Source organism: Microtus oregoni, unplaced genomic scaffold (genome assembly GCF_018167655.1).
Source record: "Microtus oregoni isolate MIOR12 unplaced genomic scaffold, Mior012 000041F_ref0000270, whole genome shotgun sequence".
In the NCBI taxonomy this organism is placed as follows: Eukaryota; Metazoa; Chordata; class Mammalia; order Rodentia; family Cricetidae; genus Microtus; species Microtus oregoni.
In genome coordinates, this window is record NW_024543208.1 from 16,384,577 (window position 1) to 16,403,625 (window position 19,049).

The 19,049-nt window shown below is 50.8% G+C and overlaps 1 protein-coding gene across 5 annotated transcripts in view; it reads right to left on the bottom strand.

The window, feature by feature from the left end:
- Rgs3 (regulator of G protein signaling 3) overlaps positions 1-19,049 on the bottom strand; it is a 130,640-nt gene that overhangs the window by 62,481 nt on the left and 49,110 nt on the right. For all 5 annotated transcript variants that reach the window (XM_041632375.1, XM_041632373.1, XM_041632376.1 and 2 more), the window contains 6 exons: positions 17,166-17,247; positions 15,893-15,998; positions 14,989-15,340; positions 14,646-14,685; positions 9,165-9,361; positions 5,814-5,897 (listed from right to left, as the gene is read on the bottom strand). In XM_041632375.1, the coding sequence (XP_041488309.1) occupies positions 5,814-5,897; positions 9,165-9,361; positions 14,646-14,685; positions 14,989-15,340; positions 15,893-15,998; positions 17,166-17,247 (861 nt within the window). The remainder of the gene's footprint in view (positions 1-5,813; positions 5,898-9,164; positions 9,362-14,645; positions 14,686-14,988; positions 15,341-15,892; positions 15,999-17,165; positions 17,248-19,049) is intronic.

The following is a 19,049-nucleotide window of genomic DNA, read 5'->3' on the forward strand; positions in this document are numbered from 1 at the left end:
GGATGTACTCACTCATATTTGGTTTCTAGCCATAAATAAAGGACATTGAGCTTATAATTCATGTTCCTAGAGAAGCTAAATAAGAAGGTGAATCCAAAGACAAACACATAGGCATCCACATGAATATTAACCTTCATCAGGCGATGAAAAGAGACTGAGACAGAGACCCACATGGGAGCACTGGACAGAAATCTCAAGATCCAAATCAGAAGCAGAAGGAGACGGAGCACGAGCAAGGAACTCAGGACCACGAGGGGTGCACCCACACACTAAGTCAATGGGGATATTCTATTGGGAACTCACCAAGGCCAGCTGGCCTAGGTCTGAAAAAGCATGGGATAAATCCGGACTAGCTGAACAAAGCGGACAATGAGGAATACTGAGAATTCAAGAACAATTGCAGTGGGTTTTTGATCCTACTGCACGTACTGGCTTTGTGGGAGCCTAAGCAGTTTGGATGCTCACCTTACGAGACCTGGATAGAGGTGGGCAGTCCTTGGGCTTCCCACAGGTCAGGGAACCCTGATTGCTCTTCGAGCAGATGAAGGAGGGGGACTTGATCAGGGGAGGGGGAGGGAAATGGGAAACGGTTGCGGGGACAAGGCAGAAATCCTTAATAAATAAATAAATTTAAATAAAAGAAAAGAAAAAAAGAAAATAAATAAATAAATAAATAATAAACGTGGGTAGATCTTCAGGAATGAGTGAAGCCTGAGATGCCCTTCCGATATTGCTGTGTAAACTGTGTCTCATTATTTCCCACGCCTCCGTACCGGTCAAGTTAGGGAAAAGTAGTTTTTATGTTGGGGCCACGGACCCCAACACATTTACACAATGGAGTACTACACAGCAGAAAAAAATAGTGACATCTTGAATCTTGCAGGAAAATGGATGGAGCTAGAAAACATTATTTTGAGTGAGGTAACCCAGACTCAGAAAGACAATTATCACATGTACTCACTCATAGGTGGTTTTTAAACATAAAGCAAAGAAAACCAGCCTACAAACCACAATCCCAGAGAACTTAGATAACATGAGGACCCTAAGAGAGACTTACATAGATCTAATCTACATGGGAAGTAGAAAAAGACAAGATCTCCTGAGTAAATTGGGCGCATGGAGACCTTTGGGGAGGGTTGAATCGGGGAGGGGAGAGACAGAGAGGGGAGCAGAGAAAAATGTAGAGCTCAGTAAAAATAAAAAAAGTAAAAAGATTCAATCACCAATAATAATAATAATAAAGAATTATTAATTATAGGAACCGTTTTTTGAGTGACCAAATCTGACATGCCATTTCTTCTGAGGAAAGAAGAACCAGCCGGAAAGGCTCGGCACATCTGAAGAGTGCAGTGAGGGATTTGCTAGCCATGTTTAAATGCCAGCATGCTGACGCTGAGCTAGCAAGCTGTAAAAGATGATCCTACAGAAATACAAGAATATATAAACATGAACATGTAAGGATATTCTCAGCAGCACTTCTGTAACTGAAAAGAAATAAAAGTCGGCCATGATTGTATAATGAACAATCCCGGTAGTCTGGTAGCTGAGCTGGAGAACTGAGAGTTACAGGCTATCCCCGGGTACACAACGAGGTCTAAGCTAACCTAGGCTGTGTGGTGAGAACTTGCCTCAAAAAATGTATACTAAAACATATATACATACATAAGTGTGCATATATATACATATACATATGTCGGCAACATCAAAGGCCCACCTGCCATCTCAAGTGTCATGCAAACAGAAGCTGGAATTAGGGCCACAGAGACAATTCAGGGATGTCCTTAAGCCGGCTCTCTCAGGGCTATGTCCCCTTCCAAGAGGTCCCAGAAGCTCTAGAATTCTTGGCTAGAAGGGGTTTTCATAGTAACTCTGCCCAACCCAGTTTCCACACAGCATCCCGGCTGCTAGCACCTACTCTTGCCTTACTAAGTCCTCCGTAAACAATGCCATTGCTCTTCACAGCTCAGGCAGGTTAAGTGACTTCCCACAGCCACACCGCTAGGAATCATTCCTGGGGTCCACAGTAGCCAGAGAAAGAGGTGGTGCTGTATGGTGCCTGAGGCAGAAGAGACAACAACTTCAGCAAACATGGACAAGAAGAGGACAGGGTGCTCAGGAGAATTTCAGTAAGGGATTGTCTGAGGAGCAGTCTGCAAAGTCAAGGAACTGCTGTTCTAGGTAAATCCTCATGTTCCCAGTCAGGGAAGGGCTGGCTGTTACCTCCAGACCCATAGGGAAGCTGGCAGAAGAAAGTTTGGACGAGGAAGTCTCTGAGCCTAGAAAATAAAACAAAAACAACAACAAAAAAATAAGGCCACGGCAAGGTGAGGAAACCCTAAGCCTCTGTCCCAGCCTGGTTCCCACAGCTGAGAATATGGTCTAGACAGGAAGTGATTAAGGCATGAGAGAAAATTCCCTCCAAAGGTCGGTCAGGCAAGGGCAGGGCTGGCACAGGGCTGGAGGCAAGGCAGATGGCAGGCATACCAGAGCAAAGCGTCTGACCCCTGTTGCCCAGCATCTTATGGGCAAGAGCCTCACCGCCCATAATGTAGTGGCCTCACGTTTACACTCCTGCTGCCTGTGTCCCACCATGAGCCTCGGGGCCTTTCGAGTCTCACCATCACTTTCTTCCAGGACGCGGTATTTCCGAGTTCAAAGATTTAGTCATGGAATTCTTTCAGCTCGGACAGAAGGTGACTTCTTCCCAGGGGCCCTAACCAAAGCCTTCTCCTGGGAACCTGGCCATAAGCTAGGTCTGCAGACAACGGGTTGGTGCTTTAGTTAATGGTAAACCCGGTGAGTCAGTGTGAAAGTGAGGGGTGGCAAAGCTGACTGAATCCTCAGTGAGCAGGACTGTTGCCAGGACATGTGTATGGAAGGCTGCCATGAACACACATCTTTAATTCCAGCACTCGGGAGGAAGGCAGAGGCAGGCAGTTCTCTGAGTTCGTGGCTAGCCTGGTCTACAAAGCAAGTTCTGGGACAGTCAGGGCTACACAGAGAAAGCTTGTCTTGTAAAATTATAAACAATGAACAAACAAAAAAGGTCACCACAAAATGCCAGCCTGATCTGGATGTGCGAGCAGCAAGTTTGTGACTTCTAGATGGGAGGGGCAGAGCAGCTTGTGCTACGGTACTGGAGCTGCTCCCAAACATCAGCATGCTCAGAGAAGAGACACTGGGGTGGGGGTGTGTTCGAGGGGTGCAGATCTCCGAACTGCTCACCACCTTCCAGCTAATGGCTCCACTGCACAGAGAGGCTGCCGTGCTCCCTGGACAGTGACTCCTGCGGCTCGAGGGTGCCCAACCCTCAGAAGCTCCCACCCGTGACTGCTGCTTCCCATTTACAATTGGAGGAACATGAGATGATACCAAAGCCCTCCTATGTGTCTACGATCCTACTTCAAGAAGGGATCTACTTAATTTTCTTGTCCTCAAACCACCTCTTTCAGTCTTAAAGATGGAGTCTCTTTTAGTTCTTTTAGATGCAGGAGGCAAGGATGTGTGTGAGTGTGTGTGTTGAGGGGTGGTAAAATGCTACTATAGTTTTGTTTTCCTTCCTTTGTCTTTTACAAACATACCAAAAGCACCAGGGATCATGGAAAGCGTTACACAGCCAGAGAACCAAGTACTAATTCTGTCTCCATTCCTCACTAGGCTTGGGGTTCTTGGACCCTGGTTAATGTCAAGCAAGCCTCTCACTGTGCTTCTCCTCTCCTCTCATCGAGGACGCTACAGGGCTAATTTAGGATCATACATGTAGCATATATGAGCCGTAAGGAGCAGTAAGTGCCTGTTGTTTGTGGAGTTCATGGTGATTGAGACAAGAAGGAGTATACCAGACATACGAGCACATTCCAGGTGGCTGTTATCCCTAACTGGCTTCCTCTGGTTACACTAAATATACAGTCACAACTCAGCAGTTCTGACCCTGCACACCTTACGTGCACTACACGCATATGCATGGAACCCAGCCCCGAGAGACTTCTCACTCTTGTAACACCTAGATCCCCTCTCCCATGGGAGCAAGTTGGGGGTAGACAGGATGAACTCCCTATCACAGCAGTCCAGAAGTAATGTCAGCAGTCCCAGGGGTGAAAGCAGGCAGTAAGGGGAGAGGGCTGTGGTGAAGGCCGCAAGGTGAGCGCAGAGCCTGCAGTTGAAGGAAGGGTAAGACTTAAATCAGAGGTCAGGGCTTAGAGTTGGGGGTGAAATTAAAAGCTGGCCAGGTAAGAGGAAAGACAGGCCACTGGCTCGGGGAGCCCCTGAGAACACGTCTCAGACGCCATTGTCCTTTCACGTAGCCTTGATCCTAACGCAGCTGATTGTGATAGACTAAACTGTCAGCCTGGATGGCTTCCTCCTAAGAGAAACTCTGGGCTACTATATAGACAAGGAGGGAACCAACAAGACTATAACTTGGTGGCTGGGGAGTTAACCCCTCTGCCATGGTAAAGCCACAGCTGATCGTGTAAATGAGAGAAGCTGAGCATAGTTGACAGCCTTGGAGATCCCTGCAAGGGTTGGAGGGTGGAGGGTGGAGGGTGGCTGGTCAAGTCGGAGATGAACAGAGCAGGGCTTCAACCACGGGGTGGGGAGCACAGGAGCAGCACAGCCCACCTCTCTGGTCAAACTAGAGGAAGGCACAGAGTGTGTGGTCTCTCCAGAGAATGAACCAACCTCAGCAGAGATGAAACCTAAATGAAGGAAAGTCAATGGGCTTCTCCTCCCCGGGACACACGCGCACATGCTCTCGGGAGCATGCCCTCAGTTTCTCAGTAAAGCCTGTGTTCTGCTTTCCACACTTTGATGACTGACTGCCCTTGGGTCATGCACAACAGGACTGTGGAGGCCCCATCACACTGAAAAACCAGAAATCACCAGCACGGGAGGAGCAGGACTGCAGTGTCCCCAGGCAGCCGCCATAAAAGAGGCCGTGCTCATCTGGAGCATAGCAGCTCTGATCTGCTTACTTACAACTAGACAAAGCCAAGCCAGCTTCATGTGTTAGTTCCAGCCATACAGAGTGACCAGGACAAAGGGGCTGCAAGGGGCCAACCTCAGACCCCGCCCTTTGCCTCAGACATGTACAAACCCATTACTCAGATGGAAAAGACTGATCACCAGAAGCCAGAAACAAAGCTGGAGCTAGATCTAGGCTTCCTGATCTTTCCACAGTTCCAAATTGCTGTTCGTCCTGGCTTCGAGCCTGAGCTTCAGCAAGCAAGCACTCTGCCATCACCCAGGACCTCCTGGTAGCACGGTCAGATCCCATGGCTCCAGCGTCTCTTACAGTTTCCATCCCAGCTCTGAGCTGGGACCTGGCCAACTGTGTGGGTGAGGGAGGTTGTCCCAGCTAGAGATAGGCTAGATGCGGAAGATGATGATGACACAGGCCTTACCCTGACCCCTGCTGACGGGACTAGAGGTGGGGGCAGGGGGTGGGCAGGGAGGGTTGCCAGTAGCCTGAGCTCTCAGGAGGGGGTCTGGGTTTGGGCTTATACAGAAAGACTCCAAAGTTCCTCTAACAAATCTCTTTGTCTTGTAACTTTAAACTTCTCAGGTACTTCTCTCAGCTTGGTTAAAGGTTCATCTTTCTCTTCCTTAGAGGAACTCAGGATAAACAATAAAATGCCTTTACGGCCTGGAGGTATGTTTTGACCATATCAGTGACCGAATCTTAGAGGCAGTGAGATTGCCACTTTAACTAGTGGGCAAGCAAAAGCTGGGTAACCACTTGGTAAGGCCTTTGGTCTCGACCCTGAGGTTGCAAAGAAGGAGCAGGAAAGCCAGCCCAGCTGGGCGCGCCTTACCTGGGAAGCTGTGTTCCTCCCCTCATACAGCAGCAGCTCCTCCGAGAGCAGGAGAGTCCGGGCAGGGTTACAGAGATCTAGGGGCTGAAAACCAATCACGCTGAGTGGGAGCACAAAGGGCAGCTTGCCAAAGCCGGATCAGAGGGAGAAGACAAGACTGCCCGCCCTCCTCCTAACCCTGACCCCACGCACCCCTCACACCCACAATGGAAACAGAAAGAGTGCTCCAGTCCTGCACAACCAGGCCTGACCGAAGGAGCTGCTCTCTCTACAGGAAGTTCAGCCACATGCTCAGCGCCTTTGCAGTCCTCCCCGTGCCCGCCCCCACACCAGACTCCTAGGCCCTCCCAGCCATCCTCTGTCCCGCCTAAGCCACACAGGAAGGTCTCTGCTGTCGATCCCAGGAGGCATCTTGAGGGCCCAATGCCAAGAGACTTGGCCACTCATGCGTGTCTCTTCAAGGCCAACTGGGCCCCTGCCCTGCTCAGGTCCCAAGCTGAGCAAACTGCCTCCTTCACCTCATCCGTTTCCCCAGCAACCAACTCCTACTCAAAGTCCTCATCCCGCCACCCTGTCCAGTCGGGCTCTGACTGACCACCCAGAAGCTTATCCCATGCTCCACAAGTCCCTGACCTCAAGCAGGGGACTGCAGAAAGATAAAGAAACAGCATGGACTATGCACTCCAGCAGGGATGAAGCTTCCGAAGGAGGCTGGGGAAAACCGATGGAGAGCAAAGCAGGTCTGCTCATTAAGCCAGGGTGGTGGGACGGGGTGGCAGGGGCGCCTGGTGGGGACAGGGGCACCACAGTAAGAAAGGGGCGAGGCAGCTTCTGTGGGATGGCCGCTGGCAGGTGCTCACTCTCTAATTCTTTGTTTTGTACATGTAAGTGTTGCGCCATTTTTCAATCTTGATTATTTCTTTTTTCTTTCTTTGTTTGAGACAGGGTCTCTCTGTGTAGCTCTGGCTGTCCTGGAATTCTCTCTGCAGACCAGGCCGGCCTCTACTCAGAGCTCTGCCTGCCTCTGTGCCTCCCAAATGCTGGGACTAAAGATGTCCTCCACCACTGCCCAACTTGAATATCTCACAATTTAAAAGTTTTCAGTTTTTAGTAGTCTAAAAACTAATTTAAACTGGGCGTGGTGGCACATGCCTTTAATCCCAGTGCTCAGGAGGCAGAGACAAGTAGATACTTATGAATTCAGCCTGATCTACATAGTGAGGTCCAGAACAGCCAGGGCTATATAGAAAGCCTCTCAAAAAAACAACAACAACAAAAAAAAAAAACTAAACCTAGTTTAATTTTAAAAAATTGTGCTATATCTATTTATGTGTGTGCACACATACACATATATGTCTATGTGGGTGGAGCAGGTCTGTGCGGGAGCAGTCAGGGCACAGGTAGGAAAGAGGCAGGGAAGTTTGCACAAGTCGGGCTCTCCTTTCACCTTGTGGGTCCCAGGAACCAAACTCAGGTTGTCAGGCATGGCAGCAGGCACTTTTCCCCACTGGGCCCACTTGTTAGCCTTAATTTGTAATAACCAAATATAACCAGGCAGGCAGGTAATATGCATCTATAATCCCAGTGTTTGGGATGCTGTGGAAGGATGGTGAGTCGGGGCACCCAGTCTAAAAAGTCAAGCGCTGTGGACGGCCCGGTGGCTGTGTGGTACAGCAGGAGCAAACAGAGATGGGGAAAGTGGTGGGGAGCAGTGGGAGAAAATAAGAGCTTTTATATTTATGAATGTGTAAACAACCTAAACATTCATGTATGTGATATCTGAATGGCAGAACTAATAAAGATTTGAAAGGAAAGAAATGTAGTACATTTTTAATATTCACCATTTGATAGCTGTCTAAGCTGTTTCCAGTTCCTTGGAATTGTGACTACACCAGCAGTAAATATATGTGCAAGGATCTTTGTGTAAGAAATAGAGTCCTTTGGACACACATTCAGAAGTGGTATGGGTAGGTCATATGGTAATTATATATTGATTTTAAAAGGCCCACACACTGAAAATGTGGTAATCATATGCAATGAATTTTATTCAGACAGAAAAAAAAATAAATTAGGGCATTTGCAGAAAAATGGATAGATCTAGAAAATATATTAAGTGAGGTAACCCAAACTGAGGAAGACAAATATGGTATGTGCTTTCTCATATGCAGAATCTAACTTTAAATGCTTTCATTATATACACACATGTGGCTGTAGGTATGGGTCCTATAACCAGAAGAGAAACCTCAAGGGGGGGACAGGACATACATGACATAAGGATGGGAAAGGGGGGACAGGACATACATGACAAGAAGGTGGGAAAGGGAGGACAGGACATACATGACATAAGGATGAGAAAGGGGGGACAGGACATACATGACATGAAGGTGGGAAAGGGGGGACAGGACATACATGACAAGAAGGTGGGAAAGGGGGGACAGGACATACATGACATGAGGATGGGAAAGGGGGGACAGGACATACATGACATGAGGATGGGAAAGGGGGGGACAGGACATACATGACATGAAGGTGGGAAAGGGGGGACAGGACATACATGACATGAAGGTGGGAAAGGGGGGACAGGACATACATGACATGAAGGTGGGAAAGGGGGGACAGGACATACATGACATGAGGATGGGAAAGGGGGGACAGGACATACATGACATGAGGATGGGAAAGGGGGGACAGGACATACATGACATGAGAATGGGAAAGGAGGGGACAGGACATACATGACATGAAGGTGGGAAAGGGGGGACAGGACATACATGACATGAAGGTGGGAAAGGGGGGACAGGACATACATGACATGAAGGTGGGAAAGGGGGGACAGGACATACATGACATGAAGATGGGAAAGAGGTTATGATGGCAGAAAAGTATTGGGGATAGGGGTGTGGGAGAAGAGGATTGGGAAAGGATAGAAAAAAACAAATTATATTTGAAAATGGCATAACAGAACCTAAGACTTTATGTGCTGATGAAATCATTGACAGGAAGCGGGAAAGAAGGAAGTGAGAAAGGAAAGGGAGAGGTCCGTGACTCCCGCAGGATGGCTGCTGGCCAGATGTGTGTGCCTGAGCACCGGCAGGCTTGGTGTCATGACCTTCCCACCACAGAGGAGGAGGGGTCCCGTAAGGAAAGAGAGGACCCTCGCATGACTCCATGCTTTTCTGCACTTTTTCTGGAGGCTTCTGCTTCCCTGATAATCTCCACAATATGAAGTCATTTTCCTGCCCCCAGAGGGGGCCCTGGATCCTGGATGAGGTTCCACCTTTAGCCCTGGAACCAAGGTCTGCCTGTGCTCACTTCCTCCTGAGGGAACCCTGGGGCATGCCACAGGCTCACCTGCACGAAAACGGGGAACACCAGGACTTTGGGGGCCAGGGTGACATAGGTGCCGTAGCTTGAATGCGGGACATGTGGTCTCAGGGCTGAGCAATCTTGGTAGTTGTTGTAGCCCTTCATGGTCTGCACTGTCTTCATCAGTCGGGACTTCTTGCCCAGGCCGGTGTACGATTTCCCTTTAGTGGTAGTCCCTGGTTCTGTGGAGCAGAGGTGGGGGACAGTCAGTCCCTTCCATCATCCCACATAAGAACAAGGAACAAGACCCAGTCAGGGAACCCTGTGCCAGCCGGTCTAGCCTCAGCCTTAAGGGATCCAGAGCTAGGCAGGAGCCCCCAGCCCACAACTGTGACGGGGGAGTTACCCCCACTCCACCTCCTGTGACCCAGGCATCGAAACAAACAAACAAATCTATTTACCAGCTTAGCACTTTTGGAAACAAAGAAATTGTCTAGGCATGCTGGCACATGCCAGGAACCCCAGAATCCAGGAAGCAGAAGACCCCCAAAATCAAGCAGCCTAGGCTGTATGACAAGACTGCATCTCAAAACAAGAGCAAAACCACAGTGCAATGAGTATTAACAAACTGCCCAGGTCTGACATCACTGAGGGCTGGAGAGATGCTCAGGGGTTAAGAGCATGGCCTGCTCTTCCAGAGGTCCTGAGTTCATTTCCCAGCAACCACAAGGTGGCTCACAACCATCTGTAATGAGATCTGGTGCCCTCTTGGGAAGAGACCTGGTCAGTCGTCCTCATCAGCTCAGATCATGAAACCCAGTATGGACAAGCCCAACAGAACCGCCATGTACGGGATGCCCATGCGTGTTTCAGCATTGCCAGGGCAGGACGTGCATTCATTTCTGACTTCACTGAGCCTCGGGACCCACATGGAGCATGAGTCAGAGCAGAGGGGGGGCTCACAAGGGGTAGGGCATGTGATTATCCTAACCCAGATCTCCTGCCCATCACCTCCCAGGCCCTACAGTCACAGGTCTGTCCCCCGCAGTATGCAGGATACTTGTCCACCACCATCAATTTGTCTAGAATAAGAAGTGGCATTTGCGTGCTATGGAGGCAAGCAGCGGGAACAAGGCCCAGTGATGGGACTCACACACACACACCTAGGCTCCACCCTAGGGTGCTGTTGCCAGGGGAAATCAGCCAGGTTCTTCCCTGACTAAGGTGCCCAGCCTGGGTTTCAGAGCCCAGGCTTCCCCTAGCATTCTGCAACCAGTGAACAGGTGGCCTGACCCAGCAACCTCTCAGGGAAGCTCCCCACCAACGCAAGGCCACAGGCCACAGGCAGAGGAAACAGCCCAGAGGGTTTGGTTTCACACTTGCTGCCTTCCCCCACCCCCAAGGCCCATTCTCACAGAGAGGTGAGAAAAACATGTCAATCCCACCCCCCCCAAGTGACCCCAGCCATCACAGACTGGTTGTAGTACTGCTCCCCACCCCTACAAGTGACCAGCCATCACAGACTGGTTGTAGTACTGCTCCCTGACCCCCACAAGTGACCAGCCATCACAGACTGGTGGTAGTACTGCTCCCTGACCCCCACAGGTGACCAGCCATCACAGACTGGTTGTAGTACTGCTCCCTGACCCCCACAAGTGACCAGCCATCACAGACTGGTTGTAGTACTGCTCCCTGACCCCCACAGGTGACCAGCCATCACAGAGTGGTGGTAGTACTGCTCCCTGACCCCCACAAGTGACCAGCCATCACAGACTGGTTGTAGTACTGCTCCCTGACCCCCACAAGTGACCAGCCATCACAGACTGGTTGTAGTACTGCTCCCTGACCCCCACAGGTGACCAGCCATCACAGACTGGTTGTAGTACTGCTCCCTGACCCCCACAGGTGACCAGCCATCACAGACTGGTTGTAGTACTGCTCCCTGACCCCCACAGGTGACCAGCCATCACAGAGTGGTGGTAGTACTGCTCCCTGACCCCCACAGGTGACCAGCCATCACAGACTGGTTGTAGTACTGCTCCCTGACCCCCACAGGTGACCAGCCATCACAGACTGGTTGTAGTACTGCTCCCTGACCATCACAGGTGACCAGCCATCACAGACTGGTTGTAGTACTGCTCCCTGACCATCACAGGTAACCAGCCATCACAGACTGGTTGTAGTACTGCTCCCTGACCCCCACAGGTGACCAGCCATCACAGACTGGTTGTAGTACTGCTCTCTGACCCCCACAGGTGACCAGCCATCACAGACTGGTTGTAGTACTGCTCCCTGACCCCCACAGGTGACCAGCCATCACAGACTGGTTGTAGTACTGCTCCCTGACCATCACAGGTGACCAGCCATCACAGACTGGTTGTAGTACTGCTCCCTGACCCCCACAGGTGACCAGCCATCACAGAGTGGTGGCAGCAGTCAAACCACTTCCTGTCTATTCAGGGGGTGGCTTAGATGGTAACAAAGACGAGGCACCCAGATGGGGACAAGTGGTACAGAGGCAGGGAAGAAGTCCCCCAGCTTCTCCTCTGACCTGGCCCTGGGGCTTAAAACGTTGCTTGTGCAGCGGCCTGGCCTTCCACTGGAAAAACCCAACCTGTGTCTCGAGGTCTATACTAGATTTGAGCTGGACAGGGCATGCTGAATGTGAGCGATGAGTGACTTCTGAGTCAGAAGCGAACTGCGCAGACTGCGCCACGTGGAGCAGGCTCCTTCCTTATCTGTGTCACCTGGTCCAGGCCGCCAGCTAGACACTAAAAGGTTCCATGAGAAAGGGGGCTTGGAGGGCTGGGCTGGTATGTGATGGCAGGATGGGTGACATCCAACACTCAGCCAACCACCAGTGAGAGCATGACAGAGAAGAACTGGGGGCCTGGAAACATGCCATGAGTGAGGTTTGGAAGTAGGCAGACTGAGCTGGCATGGTGCAGTCTGGAGCAGAGAAATAGGGTCTGAGGCCAATCAGACCAGAATGAAGGAAGGACACAGTCCTCAGTGGAGAAATCTAGGCACTGGGCTCTAAGTTGAGACTTACAAGAGATTCCTTTTCTTTCTAGGCCCAGATGCCCAGCCCTGTTAGAGAACCTTAGTCACCAATCAGCCACTTGACACGGCTCTCTGCGTCCAGAAAGGAGGGGGACAGCTCAGTCCCATTATCCAGATAAGGAAATGGGCTTGGGCAAGCTGCCCAAGGTCACTGAGCTAGTAAAAAGGGCACCAGGCAGCACCAGCCCAATCTAGGTGCAATCACTCCCTGAAGCTGCACTACCACTCCCTTCTGGAGACGTGGCGCGAGGGGTGTGGCTCTCCGGAACTCATTTTCAAAGTTATCCTCTTTTAGAACAGCCCAGACTGCAGTCCAGTTGCTGAGCCCCACAAAGGCAAACTTCCACCTGTCACCTCCTGTGATAATATCTGGGCTAAACCCCAGTCATCTCCACCCCTCTAGCACCTGCTTCACTGACCAAACACAGTAATTACATGGCTTTGCTTCCAGCTTCCGAGGCCAGCCCTGCAGTCTCTGGCTCTGGCAGTGGTGAATCTGAGGTCATCCTGCCTTCACAGGACCGCCATAGCCAAACAAGCACTCTAGGCTCTAGAAAGGCCTCAAATCCTGTTAAATGCAAGATGGCAACATTGTCCCTGTCCCTGTTATTCAAGGCAAAATGAATGAACTCTCCTTCCTGGCAGACTAGAGGAATGTCCCCAGGGTGACAGCCCTAAGCTCTGAACTCAGGACTTAGTGCTGAAATGAAGCAAAGTCAAGATCTTGATACACGGCCTGGAGAGATGACTCAATTGGTAAAGTACTTGGTGCGCTAACCAAGTAGACCTGAGCCTTATTCCTGGTACCCAGGTAAAGTCAGGCGTGGTGGCAATGCACTGAGGAGGATGAGGACCCCTAGGGCTCACCGGCTGGCCAGCCCAGCTTAATCAGTAGCCTTGGACCCTTGTGACTGCCAACGGCTCCTGGGTTTGACTTCTGGCCTCCACACACATGCACACTCACACCCACACAAACAGGCACGAAAGATCTTGACAGAAGGAATTCAAAACACCACCACTGTTACTAATGCCATCACCTCTTCCTTTCTTGTCCCTTCCCCTGAGGCTTGGGTAGCTGTGCCCTTCTTGACTCTGTATTTTCAGAGGAATAAAAGCACAGACACACTTGGGCAGTGATCACACAGATATCACTAGAGCCTGTGGAAAAGATCAAAGAGCTCCCGGCCCATGTGCATATGCCCACACAGGTGACTCATCTCTCCAGGTCCCTTCCTCAGTGGCTTGCTTTAAAAACCATACAAAGAACTGGAGTCATTCTCCTTAGCCACTATGCCCAAGTTCCATCAGTTTCTGTTGCTGACAGGTCCTGGATCTGATGCTGGGCCCACAGAAAGAGACCAAGTCCAGCCCTGCCCCTAATAAAGTCACCATTTAGCAGTGACATATTCCCTCTACCCTAATGTGCCCACTAAAAGCTTTTAGACACTTACTGTTGAATCACTATCAGGGTTCTCCCCAGGAGAACCAGCTGCCCACAGGCCCCAGGAGGGAGAGGAAGGGGTGCCTTCCATCAGCACTCCTGAGCCTGATAGGAGCCTGTCTCCCCAAAGGCCCGAGTACCCACTTTAAGAGTCACCTTCTTCTTACTAATGGATGGGAGCTCACAGAACAAAACCCGAGAGAAGATGGGAAAGGCCACTCTCAAGGAAGGTCGCAGTATTCTATAGGCACAGAAGAAGGGTTCGGTCACACTCGAGGTGAGCTTACAGGCCACATGGCGAGGCTGCCTTCAACCTTCCAGACCAGCTGGACCTTTGGGTCAGAGCTCTGTGCAGGGGTGTGAGGGCCTAAAGGTAGCCCCCACCAGCTCCTCTACAAAGAGTTCATCTCCAGCCTTCCTGAACAGGTACTTGCTCTATGCCAGCTTCCATTTCTAGCCCAGAGTGTACAGGCCAACGGAGAAGAATGGATTACACCACAGAGACCCCGTGTGGTTCAGAGGTGGCATCTTGCACTGTCTTCCAGCATGCAGGTAGCTACACACAACTGTTTCCCTAGAGAGTCCTCCAGACCAGCCCCTGAGCAGCGAGCACTGATCCTGTTTTCTAGGTAAAGAAAGGAGGCTCAGGTTCCACAGTGAAGATTCCAACCTGTGGCCTCACGGCGCAACATTCCATGGCTGCTTTCCATGCAGGTTCAAGCATGGTGTCTCTGGCCCCTGATAGATATAGTAGCTCAGCAACACTGGCTAACAGCCAAGTAAATACTAAGCACTCGTCTCTTGGATGGTTCTCATGGATCCCCCTCTACCACCTCAGTCCTGACCTTAAGGAAATACATACTCATTCAGTGAGAGGAAAAGGGTACCAGGAGGATAAGAGGTCTATGTCAATATGCTTGATAACCCCAACTCCATCAGAGAGGCCTCTCAACTCAGAGCAGGAAGTTGGGCCCGACCTCAGCTGCCCTCAGCTGCCTCCCCAGGCACAGTGGACAGCTCACCTTCGGGGATGGCATCCTCCTGATACACAGGCCGCAGCAACTGCAAGGGAAAGACAAGAGACCCAGCTTCAGTCCCAAGAATGGGGCAGAATAGTCCAGCAGGCAGCTGCACACAGGCCTGGGCACAAGAGAAACTCTTAAGGAGCGAGGTGGAATAGAGCTGAAAGAGGTTTCATGTACTGTGAAACGGTGGCCCTTCACAGCAGCTTGCTCCGAAGTGCATTCCATGGACCACAGGAATGGAGGGGCTGCCATAGCAGAGTCTCCTCACAATCCAGTTTGCAGGTGGAGACTTTCTTAGCCCACCACAAGAACCTGTCCATATTCAGCTAGCTGTCCATACCTGGCTTCCGGGGTTCAGCGGGGCCAGGATGATGTAGTTGGGGTCGGTAGGGGTGGTGGCACGCGACAGCGCAGGCAGGGTGTGTTGGCCGCTGCGCTTGCCCACTTCGGTGTAGCGCTCCCAGCCACCAAGCAGGAGCCCATCAGAGCTGTCACACACCAGGTGGCAGCTGTGGCGCTGCTCAGGACGGGATGGGGTCCCATGGGTACAGTTCTTCTCCCTCTTGTTAGGGGGTGACAGGAGGTCATGTGTGGACTTGCAGGAAGCCCGCCGCAGAACTCCACCGTCCGGCCCTGGCTTGATCTGGGGGACCACGCGCCACACGAGCAGGATGATCTCACCAGGACAGCTCCTGAAAATCCCACAGAGGAGTTCAGACTTGGGGAGACCAGAGTCAATGAGTGCAGGAAGTCTGCAGGACAGAGAACAAGTGAAGGAAGCCAAGCAAGAGCAAGCAAATGCAATTTTCATGGAATCTTCATTCTAGAAGCAGGCAAAAACAGAGCAATGGGGTGCTACCCCACAGAGGCAAGGACTGTGAATATTGTACAGAATCAACCTTAAAATGTGCAGTTAAAACATCTGCACTGTCTACACAGCCTTAAACAAAGGGTTTAGCCACTCAGAAGCACAGTTAGCTGAAGCAGAACCAGCCCCCTGGAACCATGGCAGGAACCACGGAGTCTGTTCAGAGAGTCTTTCCTGCTGTTGGCTGTGGGATCAACATTCATCTGAGCCTGAACCTTCCATTTCCAGGCCAAGAAACGGATTCCCCGAGGAGTGATGTAAATTGCTCACAGCTGGGCAGAGAGCAGACCAAGCAGAGCAGAGCAAGGCAGTGTGCCCAGGGCTGGGCGGGGAAGGTATGCCATCTGCCGCCCACTGCCGCCCACTGCCCCGTCACCGGATCTCGTGTGCCAGCTCCACACATTTCCAATGCTCCACAGGCCTCTCATTCAGTTGTAGCAGTGTGTCTAGCTGCTGCAGTCCTGCCCTCTCTGCTGGGCCCCCTGCATCAATAAAGAAAAGTCACTCAGCCCTTTGCTTCTCTAGTGGCAATGGGCAAGGCCGCTCTTCTCTCAATGGCTGTCTGAGAAAAGAGGTGCTACACCAGGTGCGGTCGAAGGCAGCACCCACCCCTTTCTCCTCTCTCCCTAGCTGCAGTACCCCACCCCACCTTCCCTCTCCAAGGGTCTCCTGCAACAGTAAAGAAGTGATATCTTTTTTGGTGCTGGTGGTGGGGTTTGCAAGAATGTAGGAGAGGGTGGAAGGGAGAAAGAACATATGTGCACATGCTTCTGGAAGACCATATGTGCACATGCTTCTGGAAGAACATACGTGCACATGCTTCCGGAAAAACATGTGCACATGCTTCCGGAAGAACATACGTGCACATGCTTCTGGAAGACCATATGTGCACATGCTTCCGGAAGCCAGAGGACAACCTCTATACAGTGTGCTTCCACAGGCACTGCCTCTCATTGGCCTGGGATTCATCATGTAGGTTACTCCAGTGAGTCCCAACCATCCTCCTCTTTCTGCCTCACCAGTAGTATAATTAAGAACATAAGCCACTATTTCTTTAATTTTTATTTTATTTTATTTTTTGTGTGGGTTCCAGAGACCATACTCAAGTTCTCACTCTTACAAGTTGAGTTCTCCACCCACGGAGTTACCTTTTCTCTGCTTATTTTGTTGTTTCTTTTTGTTTGTTTTGATTGAAGGTTGTTTTGTTTTTGTGAGGAGCAGAGTCTCATGATATAGGCCAGCCTAGCTTTGAACTTCTGGTATCTGATTCCAGAATCGTCCTGTGTGCAGGGGCTACAGGTAGGAGCCACCACAGCCAGCTAGGAATATCCAGCTAAGTGGACTGCAGATAAGATGAAAGCTCACCCAAGGCTTTCGTTAGCTCTCACAATTCAAGCTTAGTTCTTCTTCAGAAACTACCAGGAATCAAAATACAACACCTATTTTCATTTTGTTAAAACAAACAAACAAAAATGGGTCTATTTTCATAAACCTCAGATTCATCTGTGAGTCATTTAAAGATACTATTATTTTCCTTTCAAAAGGCCAGTCCCTGATCCAGTGTGAGGACCCCCTCCAGCTCCAAATCACTTGCAAGGTCCAGCTGCCCGGTGGGAGGGTAGGGCTGGCATCCCTTGCCGTTCACTTACCAGAATCCACGGCCTGAACTCGAACTGGAGAATCACAGCAGATGGTGAAGCCAAAGCCATCTTTGCCCCTCGGGATAGTGATCTAGGATACAGCCCTGCCCAGTTACTCCAGAGTTCTCAAGTTGGGAAGCTTCCAAGCCCCACCCAGAGCCACCTTCCTCTCCACAGGAACCAGGTCTGAGGAGGAGACAGCCAGCCTTTCTCTGCTCCTGAGAGCCAGCATCTTAACGCTGCCTTGTGGGCCAAACCAGCTGCCAAGAGCTCAAGCAACTAGGAAGGGACGAACCTCGCCCCTGGGCCCTAACTCAGGAGCTATCTGCAGCTGTACCTCCTCTCCCCACCGAAGACCAGCTGCCCACCTCCCTCTCAGCGTCCTTTCCCGTGGAGGTCTTGGGATCTTGGCCCAGGATTTTCCTTGTGCTTGGAGCACCAGGGAGGGAAGACTAGGACATATTCTCTCCGTCATGGTCAAGAGTCCGGGGAAGAGTGCTGGGGTTCACAGGCACAGGCAGAGCCAAGGCCTCCTGGATAAGCCAGCACTAACCATGGGCTTCATTCTGCCCGCAAAGGGCGATGTGTATGGGAGTGCCTCAGCTCGAGCTTTCAGAAGTTCCGTTAAAGGACCCTTCCATCCGGATGCTCTTTGCAGATCAAAACTGTGTAACCCAAACTCCTGCTGTGTGTTATGCACTGCTGAGGTTACATGGGACAGGAGCCGCCAGGGGGGTGGTGCTTGGTCTCTGGCTACTGGAGAGGACAAGCCCACACAAATCTCTCCAAAGAAAAACAGGCCATGACAAGCAACAGAGGAGAGAATAGAACTGTATAACAATCAGGCCTGTGTGACCCCAGACACCACGCCTGTGTGACTCCCTCCCCCCGACACCACGCCTGTGTGTGACCCCAGACACCATGCCTGTGAGTGGCAGGTGCTCAGCAAAGATTTGTCCGTTAGGGCGGTAACAGCGTCTCACCTACAGCATGTTCATGGCTGGGGTTTTGGAAATGGCTTAAGGCAGTGGCTCTCAGTCATCTGAGTGCTATGACTCCTTCACACAGCTCCTCGTGCTGTGGTGACCCCCAATCAGAAAATCACTTTCATTGCTACTCCACAACTGTAATTTTGCTACTGGAGGCGGAAATTTTTTCAATAAAAAATAAATAAATATAAAAAATAAAAATAAAATAAATAAAACTTTAACTATAAAAAAACAAATTGTAATGTAAATATCTGGTATGTGACCCCTGTGAAAGGGTTATTTAGCTTCCTAAAGGGGTCACAACCCCTAGGTTGAGAACAGCTGAGTAAGCAGTTAGGAGCACAGCCATTATTCAGGCTAGTGCTAGCACTGGAGTTCTATGCCCAGCATCCATGTCAGGTGGCTCCAGCAGGGGTCCAACACCTCTGGCCTTCATTTACACATCCCCATGCACATATAAAAAGATAATTAAAAAAAAAACTTTTAAAATAAAATCTTCAAAAAACAAAAAAGCTGGTTCTGTGTGCAGCACGGCCCACCAGCTCACTGAGATGATTAAATCAGAAAATGGCTTCCGAGGGAGTCCCGAGATCCCCCTCAGAGGGGGAGGGCAGGGTGGCTCCCAACAAGCACCAGAAAAGGTGTCCTGGCCAAGAAGAGAAAGAAAACAGGGCAGCAGCCTCGGGCACTGCCTGCTGGCTCTTAGGGCTGGGTGCCTGTGTCCACCTGATGGCACCCCAAGGCCAGGGTTACCAAAGGGGAGCAGGCAGGAGCCCAGAGTGACCAAAGGTCCCCAAGGTTCTGCTTCCCACCAGTCCTGGGCCTGGATTCAAAGCAAGTTTGTAAAACAGGAAATCTGACAGACAAGGGGGAGGGAGAGGAAGCAGGAAAATACCCTGTTCCC